Source organism: Propithecus coquereli, unplaced genomic scaffold (genome assembly GCF_000956105.1).
Source record: "Propithecus coquereli isolate 6110/MARCELLA unplaced genomic scaffold, Pcoq_1.0 Scaffold126, whole genome shotgun sequence".
Taxonomy (NCBI): domain Eukaryota; kingdom Metazoa; phylum Chordata; class Mammalia; order Primates; family Indriidae; genus Propithecus; species Propithecus coquereli.
This window is the reverse complement of record NW_012136747.1, coordinates 1,774,840-1,788,034: the sequence shown is the minus strand read 5'-3', so window position 1 is coordinate 1,788,034 and position 13,195 is coordinate 1,774,840. Positions and strand designations below refer to the sequence as shown.

Genomic DNA, 13,195 nt, shown 5'->3' with positions numbered 1-13,195 from the left:
CTAGAAGTGAGCACTTCCTGGTGCGGTCAGACACCGCCTGATGGCCAAGGGCCTCCAGGGGAAGACCCCACAATCTGAAGCCACCAGACCAGGCTTTGAGTCTTACTCCACCACCAGCCACAAGGTGACCTTGGGCAGGTGACATTCTCTCTGGGCCCTTTCCTGATGTTTACAAACCAGTGGTGGGACCTTCTTCTCTGCTATTGTCACTTCTTATCCACGGGGCTTACAACCAGGCAAAGAGGAGCAGAGTTAAGCTACAAGGGAGACAGATGGAGAAGCCTGGGGTCACTTTATGCTGGATGCACACCCAGACCTGATTGAGGCACCGTACAAATACAGCAGGCAGAAATGAGTTTATTGCATTAGAAAAAACACCAAAGAAAATCAGCAAATACCTCCGTACTAGACAGTTAATTAGTTTGACTCATGGGCATAAAGGAATCTCAAAGGTACAAGATTTATTTCTGGGAGGGGGTGACAGTTTCATCCCTCCTCCTTCCCTGTCCCTTTAAACCAGTGGACCTCTATGGAGGTGTCCACTGTGTGATACAAGTACCTGACTCATTTCCCACCCTGCTTGCGTCTACACAACCAGATGGAGTTAGCTGGTCACAGTGAGCATGCTCCCGAGGTTACGGGACAGACAGAGAAACGGGAGGATGGGGTTGGGGGTCCTAGCCTGAGCCTAGGCTTCCACGGTTAGTGACGGCGGGGCTCGCACGGTGGGGAGGGAGAGCCTGCCTTCCTGCAGAGCTCTGGGAAGGCTGCTCACTGATCCCTCCACCTCTCCCCACAAACTCTAGGGCACCGGCATTGGCACGAATGGCTGCTGGGCATGAAGGGGGCTGTTCAAGGAACCAAGTGACTCAAAATCTGTCAGGGGAGCTGCTTAGGCCAACTTCTTAGCATAGCCCTAGGTCTGAGGGGGACCGCTGGGAGGAGCAAAACCAGCTGAGCCTGGATCTGGGAGAGGAGAAAGAATAAAAGGATGGAGGTGAGAGCACCGGGCAGAGAGGCTGCAGCAGGAGCCTAGAAGAGAGGGAGGGCTGGGCCAGGAAGCTGGAGAAGGAAGAACACCAGTGGGAGGCAGAGTGCTGGTCTAGACCAACCTGCTGCCCTCCCAGAAGAAACCCAGCCTCTGAAACCCATTCTCCTTGGGCCCAATTCTGCCAGCAGATCACCATTATACAATAGTCCCTGGCAGTTTCTGCTCTAATTTGTCACTTTTATGCACACTGGCAAATCAGTGGGTCTTGAGAAGAATTAAACTGTTCACTTGTTTGGCCTCCAATCTTAAAGTTCTAAAATGTCACCTGACATCCTAGCTGGACATGCCCCTAGTCAGGTCTCAGGCAAACACTAAGGCAGAATGACATCTTTTCCTGTAGCTGAGACCCTAATGATGCCATCTGCTATGGCTATCGGTAAAGATAGCAGGGGATAGGGCCTGAGATGAGCAGCAGCTTTTTGGAGAAGAAAGGTCCCTGCTGCAGGCCAGACCCCCAGGAAGGAGCAACATGATTCGAGTCTGAGCAATGGCAGGGAGCTGTGGCAGGCGGGGCCCAAGGATGCCAGAGCTGAGTCTCAGGCACCTGGTAGCTCTGAGTCCCTTTCTCCAAACGCAGTTCCCCCAAAACTAATGGGAGGCTCACATGAAGAAAGGGAATCTGATAGCCTCTCTAGATCAGAGACTTCCAGACTGTTCCCTACCTATCAACTCCTAGCAGCAAGTCATTAGGAAAATGCCCACTCACGCCCCATGCTTCCTTAAAGTCAGAACGACAATGGAAATAATGTGTACCTTCAAAACACATTTAGGATAATGTAAAAGTCCCCATCAGAAGCAATTGTAAATTTTCTTGCCACCTTGATTCTGCATCATTTTTTCTATACCAGGGATATTTTCCTAGAGCAGGGAATCATGTCCCTTGGTCCCGAACTGAATATCACATATTGGTCTGGGTGGTGGTTATAGAGACTACACATAACCTACATCATTACTTGCAGGCAAAGGCCTGGGTCTCTGCTGCTCCAGCCTAGGTCTCATCACTTATGACGCATCAGCTGTGCTGAGGGAGAGAGCCTCATGGCTAGGAAGGCAGGTTTCCCAAAAATGACAGCAAAGTACTGGCGATCCACGCAGGTGGAAGGAGGAATGGCTTTATCCTGTTTTCTCTGGCCTGATACTTGCTATCACTCTCCTGAGGCTCTGGCTGCTCCAGCCCTGGCCTTGCTTGGGGCAGGGGAGGAAAGGTGAGGGTGGTTGTAGCTGAAGAGTTCACTGAGGTTGGCTTAGTCATCCTGAAACTGGTCCCATGTGCACCAAATCCTTTGGTTCATTTAATGCCAGAAAGTAACTGCTTCTAGGTCATGGATGTTATAAAACTCACCTGGGTTCCACAGGTGTTGGCAACTTGGGTAGAGCGTGGGTGTCCTCTGGAAAGAGGTTCTACGTTGGGGCTCCCCCAAACTGTGCCTTTTGCTTTCTGCTTAAACAAACCGCCCCCTTTCTCCAGTGTGGAAGACGCTTAGGAAACAGCGTCAAAAGTGAACTCACAGACAAGATAGCCTTAATAAATTAGTATAATACTATTAGAAGGGGTGGCATTTTGTTCTGTTTCTTGGCAGCATTGTCCTACATGCAGCCTGACGATCTCCTTCCCTGGGAAATTTAAAAAGCCGTCCCCTGGTTGTTAGCTCCGATGTAAAATTATAAAATAGAAATCTGGTAGGGTTTGTTTTGTTTAAAAAGGAAAAGCCCTGGTGAGGCAGGGCGGTCCCATGCAGTCCTGTTAGCTCTGGCCGTTGGGTCTGCCCACGGTGCTCCCTCCAGGAGGCTGGATCTGGATGGAGTCCAGGAGGGGCCGAAGCGCCTGTCCAAAGGGCCTGCAGGGAAACCGAGACATGAGCAGGGCACACCCAGCACCGCCCAGGTAGGGAGAATGGTGGACGGCGGGGGCGGCTGCAGCTCTGCCACGCTAAGAAGAAGGACCTCATTACCCCATTTAATTTTCTCACCTGCCTCACACATCAGTTCTCATACAATGCATCTCTGAAATAGCCTGCTCCGCGTCTTCACTTCTGCGGTTCCCTTCTCAGAGCCTCACCTCTAGAGCCTGGTTAGCTGTGGTTTGAATAGGCTGGCTACACACAGGGAATTAGAGTGTTCAGTACTTTATGTACTTGTATCTTTAATTCTTATTAACAAGAAGATTAAAAATAAAGTTTAAGTGAGGAAGCTGAGGCAAAAGAAAATGATATGAAAAAGAAGATAAGGTCAGGTGTGAGGATGGCTCATAATTGGATTCTTCAGGAACTGAGGTCTTCCAGGGAGTACAGAGAATATTCAGGAAAAATGACAAATGCCAGGTTGGCAGAAGGTGTTAAAACCACTTTCTAAAGGGCTCCCAGTTTGCTCTCGCAGTAAGTTAGCTGGAAAAAGCACTGCAAATACTGGAGTTTGGAGACTTTCCAAGATACTGCAACCTTAAATGAAGTTGCCCACCACACATCTCAGTCACTGGCTTTTTCTTCAGTGGATACTGCCATTTTTGAAAGTCTTCCCCAAGTTCAAAGAGAATGAAATGCTCCAAAGTGTAAACAGATGAAACTTAGAAATATCAACCTAATTCTGACAAATCCAGGAAATCCACCCATCAAATAATAATAGTAAGAACATTCCAGCTACCCAAGTTTGCTTGGGGCCCCATAACCTGAATCTCTCTCAGTAGGGCCGTGGGGTTTAACACCCCACCAAGGGATAGGAGAGCAGTGCTGGGCTGGGAGACTGGTGCTCCTCACCAGCCTGACAGTCTTGTTTCCTATGTAAGTTTTTCCTGAGAGGTTCCTCCCCAGGTGTGAAAAACAGCTCACCTTGCTGAGCTTGCTAAACCTGCCGGGAGCCTTGTTGATAGGGCCCTAGTTCAGGAGAAACTGAGTAAGAGTCTGCAAATGGACTTGGTCCTGGAGTAGGCAGAGGCTGTCTGAATGCAATCAACAACAAAGGGAGGGAGGGGTATAAGATGGCTTTGGGGGTATGTGTGTCCTTTCAGGGGACACTGCCTGGATGGTGGCCCACAAGGCCTTCCAAGGCTTGGACCACATCAGGACAGAAGCGCTAGAGTGTTCTTGAAGGAAAGGTCTACTGAGGGCTGATTGTGCTGTCAGGTACGAGGGCAAGTAGAACATTGTCTCTGAGGGAGTCAGAGAGCCCATGGTGCAGTTGAAGAAAGACAAAGGGACAGTTACAAAGCAAGCCCTCTTATTTTTCCTCTGTCCCCTCTCTGCTCATCTTCCTAACAAAGCATTTTAACTGGGCGCATCTAGGGAGTGGCATGCTTCACGCACAATGGAAAGACAGATGCCAGGAATTTGTACAGATACAAAGCCAGTGTCGAGTGGGTTTCTAAGTTCTGCCGTTGCACTTAGGCCAGAGCTGAGCTGCTCTAACCCCGAGGAGGGTGGAGATAAGACAGGTGCGTATCAGTGGGTGGGGAGAATGGTGGCCGCCTGTGTTAGAACCTATGGTCAGGGCAGGCCCACCTGTTTGGGAGGGCAGATATGGGCCAGAGGAGGGGCACTGGCTGTGAATGGGGATCTTCAAGGTTGGCCAAGGCAGGGGCAGGGACAGAGGCGACACTTACGTGGAGAGAACCTCGGAGGGCAGGTCAGTGATGTAAGAAGGGATCTTCCGCCCAGTCAGGAACTGCGCCACTTCGTTGCTGAAGGTGTTACAGTTGTGTTCAAAGAGGTTGTAGGCCTCACCTCTGTGTATGGAGAGAAAGGTTTGGAGAACAGATATGAGGGAGCCAGCAAGCATCTCTGTGGAATAACTCAAACCGGCAGTGGCATGGTGAGCACCGGTGAACGTGAGGACTGATTTTCCCTCTCTCACACAGGCTAAAAGGACTGCTGGTTGGCCACTCTGGACCATTAACAACTGACAATTTAGGGAAGGATGAAATGAAATTATACGGCTCCTGTACAGTTTTCTATTCACAAAACCAGAGCTCTAGGGTTAGAGTTTAACCCTTACTGAAATTGACTAAAGCCATTTTAAGAGAAAATATACTCAAATTTGTATTTCATCCCAACCCCTCTGTAAACTCTGTTTTGTTTGTTTGTTTGACTTTTTTTAAGAGATGGGGTCCATCGTCCAGGCTGGAGTGCAGTGGCACTATCGTAGCTCACTGTAACCTCTAATTCCTGGCCTCAAGCAATCCTCCTGCCTCGGCCTCTAGAGTTGCTGAGACTGCAGGCGTGAGCCCCCATGCAAACCCTGTTTTTGATGTTCAAGACAAAGCACTCGGCCAGTACAGGTTGAGAATAGCATTTGCTGATTTTCATCAGAAGGAACAAATAGCCCCTCTTTCCTCTAAAAGTTTTAGCAGAAAGTATGCTGGATGGAATATCTGCCTCAGACAACTTAGAGCTTTTTGTAGCATAACTGCCTTATCTCCACACTCACTGAGCAAAAACTGTGCCAGGCCTTGTGCTGAGTGCTCCAGGGGATATGACATGGTGGCTGCCCTTCAGGAGCTGATTATCTAGTAGGGGAGACAGACACAACTAACCACCGCCCCTGTCTCCACTCACCGGAACAGAGACTCCCCCAGGGAGGACAGGTACTCCAGAAAGATTTCTTCTGTGACTTCTGTGCTCCCCACATCGACTACAGAGTCTGGGGGCCCAAGCAATGTCCCTCCCTAAAAGAGCCAACCCAAAGAAAGTCATTAAATCACCATCTCCAGTGAATTTTTTAATGTGGCTTCCCACAGAAGACCACAAATGCTCTGTTCCAACAACTTCATTTTTAACTTTCAGAGCACCCTGGGCAGATAAAGAGTGTAATTTCCTGTTCATGTCAAGGCTGCAATGGCTTCAAGTTTCCTGGTGACTTTCCTGTGCCATGTGCTGGCGGCATGGCTAAGAAGTCGGGCTTCTTGCTCTGGTGGGGCTCTGGCTAGCTGACTCTCTTGCAGGGCTAACTCCTTATGCTGCCCACTCATTCAGTTGATTAAATAGATAGAAACCCAGAATCTGAAGTCTCCTTGTGTCCCCAACATGCCTGATCATGAGAACAGAACGGGACAACTAGAAATGACTCCCACTTAACAGGCCACCTCTCCATGCCTATATTCATAAAGTACGCAGGCAGTTTTTCTTGTGACACACTTGACACCCTTTGTAATGGGATGGGAGAATGTGAAGCACCACGAGAATCCTGGCAGGCTGGCAGACATTTATATAACTCATTTCTTTTTTGGTCTGTGAGCCTAATCCAGTGACGGTGACAGGGCAAGCCACTGAAGGGGCTACAGGGAACCCTCAGCCCAGGGCTAACAGACTGCCACTGGAGACGAAAGGAGAGACTGAGGCTAAGGGGGAAACCAGCCAATGGGGAAGCAACAGAGGATAGATCTGGGGAGGGAGAATGCTGCAGAGCAGAGCACCCTGGAAAGAGCATTGATTAATAGCTACTGAGCACCCACTATGTGGTTGACATTGTGCTAGGTGCTGGGGAAAGCATGGTGAGCAAATCAGAGAGTAACTTTCTCAGAGTTGTAAGAAACTAAAGGGTCACTATCCGATCCCCTATTATTCATTCACACAATAAATATGTATTCAGAACTTACCATGGGCCATGCCTTGTGCTAGGCACTGGGGGTATGATGTGGACAAAACAGATGAGATTCTTGCCCTCATGGCAAGTCTAGCAGGGAAGGCAGATAAAAAATCCCGTAAGCCAGTGTATATTACTAGCTGCAAAACAGGTGGTGCTGGAAAAGTACAGGATTCCAAAGTCTGAGGGGACAGGGGAGAATTGCCTGAGAAAGTGACACTGAGCTCAAGTCTGAAGGAGGAGAGGCATAAGCAAGCGAAGGGTCAGGAAGGTGTACTGATGTCAGAGTACAGGTTTGAATGTCCAAGGTTTGTTCAAGGAAATGAGAAGAAAGCGGGGGTGGGGGGACTGGCCAAAGAGGGAGGCAGAGACCCAGTCAGATACAGCCTGGAGGCCGTGCTGAGCTTTCTGATTTTCATTCCTAAAGCACTGGGGAGAGTTTTGGCTGAAGCAGGGGAATGCTGTGATCAGATTTTCACTTTGAAAAGATCACTTTGCCTCCTGCAACTGGCTGAACTGAACTGGCTGAGGAGGAAGCGCACACATACACGAAGAGACCAGCAGGCTACTGCCGTGGTCCAGGCTGCAGTGAGGGTGGCCTGGATTAAGGTGAAAGCCCTGGAGACGTGGAAGGGATGAAGAGAGACAGACTGATTTAAGATACATTTACAAGGTAGAACTGATTGGGCTTAATGAAGAATTTGTTACAGGAGATGGGGCGGCAGGCCAGTGAGAGGAAGAAATCAAGAATGACTTCCAATTTATGAGTTCAAATGAACAGTTGTTGCTTGGTCTTTGCTTGAGCACCTACTGTGATAACCCTTAGATAGCTCTGATAGACATTCTTTGGAAAAGGCATAGGCTTCAGAGTTGGAGTGCTGAGTTCTAGTCCTGGTGACACTGGCCATTTAACTCTGGGCAGCTCCCTTTGCCTCTCAGAGCCCTCATCATTCAGCTTCACATCAGCTGAGTTCCTACCATGGGCCAGGCACTCGCTGGTGACGGAGATAGAAGAATAGGACATAGTCTCAGCTCACAAGGAGCTTACACACCATTCCCTGTGGCGACTGAGAAATAGCTCATTTCACTCTAACATGCTTGGTGTGAGACACAGGGACCCACGGGTGCCATGGGAACAGAGAGGAGGGCAACTGGCTGGGGTGTCTGGGAAAGGCCTTCTTGAGCACAGTCTTCCAGTAGCTGTGAGGAACTATGTCACAGGCCTCCATACATGTGGCTAGAAGCCAGATGTACACAGCAGAAGCAAAGCTCCTCGTCTACTGCAGGACAGGGTATGGGGGAAGACACTCACCGGGGGACAGCTGGAGATACCGCCACTGCCGAAGAAGAACTCATCCTTGTGCACAACTATGGAGGTGTGCCTGTCACACGGATAAACACAATGAGCCAGAAGACTTAAAACGTATCTTAGAAAAAGCAAATACCACACTGTGATGAGAATAATCTTTGCCCAAGGATATCACTGTGGCGACCAGCCTTACCAAACTAAAGAAACAAAGGTATGAGTATGCTAAACACTATAGATCAGGGGTTCTCCATCTTGGCACTACTGACGTATGGGGCTGCATCATTCTTTGTTGTGGGGGGCTGTGCTGTGTCTTCCAGGATGTTGAGCAGCATCCTGGCCTCTACCCGCTAGATGCCAGTAGCACCCTCCCCCAGTTGTAACAACCAAAAATGTCTCCAGACACTGCCAAATGTCCCAGGATGGGAGGGCAAAATAACCCCTGGTGGAGAACCACTGCTTTGGGACTTGAAGATTTATGGCTCAGAGAGCTGGGTTTCAAGCTGGAAGCAACAGACTGGCACCTGAATGCATAGGGTGCTGCTTTGTTTCATAGACCAGTTAAAGTCAGGAGTCCCACGCAACTTACCAGATGCCTTCCAGTTGTTTCCCTGTGGAGAAAAGAAGAGATTTAGCCAGTTCAGAGTAGACTTAGTGGCCCCTCAGCCTGAGAAAATTCAGAACATCACTCAAACCCAGGATAACCTATTATAAATCTCTTGGGGGACTTTCTAGGAATGCAACTCTCATCCAGTTGTAAAGTACTCAGAATTCTTTATCAGAATGCAAGATCAAAAACATTGTCATAAAGGTACCCCAATTTTATGACTGCTCTTTCCCTTTTGGGGTCAATTCAACTTTGCCTTTTTAATTTCTCTGTCTTTTCTACAGAAGGCTATGGTAAAACAATGTCACCTACTTCTTCACTGAGGTGAAATCCTTCGGAAAATGATAGAACAAAACTTTGCAAATGCCATCCATTTAAACAGTCAATGCACATTTATTCTATACCTCATGTGCCAGAAATGATGTTGCGTGTAGAAATGCAAATAAGAACAGATCACTGTCTTGCCTTTAAGGAGCTCAAAGTCAAATGGAAAGACACACACAAATAATTAACTAAAACACAATGTTGATAAGTTCTGTAATGGTGGTAAAAATAAGGTGCTCTATGTAATGAAGAACTACCTTCGTGAGCTTCTATGCAACCAATGACGAGTGGGGGCAGGGATGGACATTTCTGCCAGAGAGAACATGATGTGCAAATGCACAGCTGTGAAAAGACGAAGTCCCGTGGGCAGAGTGAAGGGTGCAGCGATGGTGACAGTGAAAGAGCAGCTGGCAGGCATGAACTGAGAGGCTGTTAGGCCGGAGATGCTGTGATCAGATCCACGTTTGTACAAGAAAACTATAGTCGTGGTCTAGCAGATGAATTGGAGGGAAGCGAATCGAGGGAGCAGGCTGGAGTGAGGAGGTCATTGCGACAGTCCACAGGAGACACTATACAGCAGTGCTTGGAAGGCAGAGGAAGGGCAGTGAGAGATGCATCACTCACTAACCTCTGGTCATCATTTCACATCAATGGTTTACTGACTGGTAACTGCTGCTTTTGCTGTTTGCCCTGAGACTTTCTAAAGGATGAAACTGTCAGCACTGTGTGGAAGGAGAGGTGGAGGCTAGAGCTTCTCCTTTTGGGCGTGTTATACCATTTCCTTTCCTAGGTAAATGATAGGATTTCAAATAAATAGCTTGCCCTTTAAGAAGACTTTTAAATGATATGACATTAACCTAATTTCCTTCTTTGGAAGAGACAGAAGGAGCCATGGCCCTTACGTGACAACCTACTGACAGCTCAGCACAGTGTTCTTAGAGGGGGTTCAGAGTACGATATAGCTTTTCCATTTGCTAGTGCTGGATCTTGGATGAGCTTACCCCACCCCTCTAAGCCTCAGTTTTCAATGCAGAGTTCCTGTGACCAGCAATGATAATGTATAGAAAATATCATAGTATGTAGTATATAGAAATTTGATAAATAGAGGCTACTATTAGGTATAATGGCCTTCTCAGGAAAAAAGGGTAAAGACTTCCAAAAGATAAAATAAATTCTGCTCAGCATTGGTGGGTAAGATCTAAGAACAGATTTCAGTATCCAGCAGATTAATATGAAATGCTGTATCTATTTTTTTTTTTTTTTTGAGACAGAGTCTCACTCTGTTACCCTGGCTAGAGTGCCGTGGCGTCAGCCTAGCTCATGGCAACCTCAAACTCCTGGGGGCTCAAGCAATCCTACTGCCTCAGTCTCCCGAGTAGCTGGGACTACAGGCATGTACCACTGTGCCCGGCTAATTTTTTCTATATTTTTAGTTGTCCAGATAATTTCTTTCTATTTTTTAGTAGAGACGGGGTCTCACTCTTGCTCAGGCTGGTCTTGAACTCCTGAGCTCAAACGATCTGCCCTCCTCGGCCTCCCAGAGTGCTAGGATTACAGGCGTGAGCCACCGCGCCCGGCCCCTCATGTTATTTTTATCCATGTATTCACCATAGTCTACTTTCCCTTCCACATAAATTTGAGACCCTTTTTCACATGCTGATATGCTGTATCTCTGTGGCCTGACTGGAATACTGACATTCTGTGCCATGTTGTCTTTTAACTGACATCAGCCATTGGGTATACTTCTCTGTCCTCTGAATGCCCCATTTGTTGCTAGAGAAAATATTGGGACTGGAATTTTTTCCTTCCACCTGTCTCATGATGAGGTCCTGACCCACTTGCCCAAGTAACTGCACATGATTCAGGGACCTTTCAAGAATGAAACTGCCAGCTATCTTGGACTCATGTCTTACAAACTGATGAAGTACCTGTAATACAGGTCTTTGAAACATGGCTTCTATTTTCTTTTCTCACCATCTATTGTTTAGACTCTTCCTAATGCTCTAACGCATAGCCTGCCGTACTCATTAAATCAGTGAGCTAATGTTACTGAGGGACTACTGTATTCCAGGTACTATTCTTGGCACTAGGGATACATCAGTAAACAAGGAGACAAAAAGTCTTCATGACACTTACCAGGTGGGGAGAGGGGAGAGTCAATAATAATAATAATAAATCATAACATGTTAGCAGTATTGAGTGATACAGAACAAATAAGAACAGAGTAAAGGAGTTGAGAGTTTCAGGGATGGTCAGGATGGGTCCCTCTGAGAAGGTGACGTTTGAACAAAGATTTGAAGGAGGCAAGGGAGGGAGCCATGTGGAGGTGGGACAAGCCAGGTGTATCTGAAGGAATGCAAGGAGGCCAGTGTGGCTAGAATGGGTGGGAGAGGGAGAAAAGCAGACGAGCAGAGGTAATGGAGCACCAGATCATAGAGAACCTTGCAGAGACTGAGAACACTAAGCCTGACCTGTCCAATACGGTAGCCATTGACCTCATGTGGCCGTTTAAAATAAAACTTAAATAAAAGCACAAATTCTGTCCCTCAGTTGCACTAACCATTTCAAGTACTCAACAGCCACATGTGACTAGCAGTTATTTATTGGACAGTGCAGATCGAGAACATTTCCGTCACTGCAGTAAGTTCTATTGGAGAGTGCTGTTTAAACCCTAGTTTCCTATTCCATAGAAAAAGGCACAGTAGTAGTGCTTGCCTCGTAACATCTTCAGGATTAAAAGAGATGACACATGAAATATGCCTAGCACAGGGCCTGCCACATAATACATGCCCAATAAAGGCCAATTCATTTCTTTTAGGCTTTATAATTTGAAAGTTTTATAGCTGCTCTCATAGTATCTTGGGATTGAAACTATTTATATGTCCTTTCTCTCCAGTTAGACTATAATTGCCTCAAAGACAAGGACAGTTTCTTGTGCATCTGTGTAACTCTAGCACCTAGCAAAGCACCCAGACCAGGGACACTACATGAACATCTGTCTAGATGAGCTGTCCTGTTTAGTTAGCTCTGTTGGTTGACTCACAGTGCTATTGAGGGCAAGGTTCTTAACCCCAATCTGGGCCACCCTGGCAGACTGTACTCCTGGGTTGCTGTCCTCTCAGATGCCCACACTCAATGACCCAGGAGGACAGCTGGTAGGTACAGATGTATCAGCTCAAACCCAGTCCTACTTAAATAATGGATTTTTGGAGAAAGGCCTCAGTTATTTTGCATCCTGTCAGTTATTTTATACCTGAAAAACAACTCAAAAGTTGTAGGGTATAATCTTATTTTATTCTCCTTTATATTCCCTGCACTGATTACTAAATTTACCTACAAGCTAGACACGACACTTCCTTCCTATGCAACTGAATTAAGGTACATTTAACATCTCATCCATCCATAGAGTGGTGATAGGAATTATAGAAAAAAGATTATCTTATTTATTAATTCTTTCATTTATTCATTTATCTACCAAACACCTGGAGCCAACAATAACACTTAAAATGGATTGAGTGAATTTATATTCTTTCTTAAAGTCCTTCATAGTTATCCTGTGATCCTTTTTTTTCTTTTTTGAGACAGAGTCTCACTCTGATGCCCGGGTTAGAGTGCAGCGGTGTCATCATAGCTCACAGCAACCTCAAACTTCTGGGCTCAAGCGATCCTCCTTCCTCAGCATCCCAAGTAGCTGAGACTACAGGTGTGAGCCACCATGCCCAGCCCATAGTTATCCTTATGTTCACAACATCTTTAAGTGGCAGGGTAGGGCAAATATTTATTAACATCATTTTATAAACAGGTAAATAACTATGCAAAGATGCACAGTTTGTCCAGTATGAAAACAAGACAAAGCAAGATATGAAGATGAACTTGTTGGAGAAGTTTAGGTGGAAATGTAAAGTTTGCCGCATCATAAGGAGGAAAAGAGCAATGGCCACAGTTTTAATGACAGGCATTGGAAAGTGGGACTGGACTGATTTTTAAATTTTTTTGGCCAGACAAGGATGGGAGCAGAAGGTGGTAGTTTGACATTGAATTAGGGCACAAGGCCATTTTGGGACATGAATTAGGCTCAATGGATATTAGCACACTATAGAAGCAGATTATTTTCCCACTGGGATTTCCTCAGCAAGTTGGAGAGTGAGTGGGTCAGATGACTGCATGTCTCTAAGCTTGTTGGCACATCTAATGCATTCATTTTGTGGCTTATTAAGTATGAACATGAAAAATAAAAGGAAGACATGAATATCAGCTCTGTTTTTATCATGAATTACAGAGACTGTAGAGTGAGGTCTGCATTAGTTAGTCAGCCTTCCACTGAATGTAAGAG

General features: G+C 46.7%; 1 protein-coding gene across 1 annotated transcript in view; it reads right to left on the bottom strand.

Moving 5' to 3' along the window:
* Window positions 1–339: 339 nt before the first annotated feature.
* DESI1 (desumoylating isopeptidase 1) overlaps window positions 340–13,195 on the bottom strand; it is a 22,715-nt gene continuing 9,859 nt past the window's right edge. The window contains exons 2-6 of the mRNA XM_012638075.1: window positions 8,521–8,542; window positions 7,938–8,007; window positions 5,599–5,708; window positions 4,647–4,769; window positions 340–2,889 (exon numbers count right to left, since the gene is read on the bottom strand). Coding sequence (XP_012493529.1) covers window positions 2,796–2,889; window positions 4,647–4,769; window positions 5,599–5,708; window positions 7,938–8,007; window positions 8,521–8,542 — 419 coding nt within the window. The 3' untranslated portion in view covers window positions 340–2,795. The remainder of the gene's footprint in view (window positions 2,890–4,646; window positions 4,770–5,598; window positions 5,709–7,937; window positions 8,008–8,520; window positions 8,543–13,195) is intronic.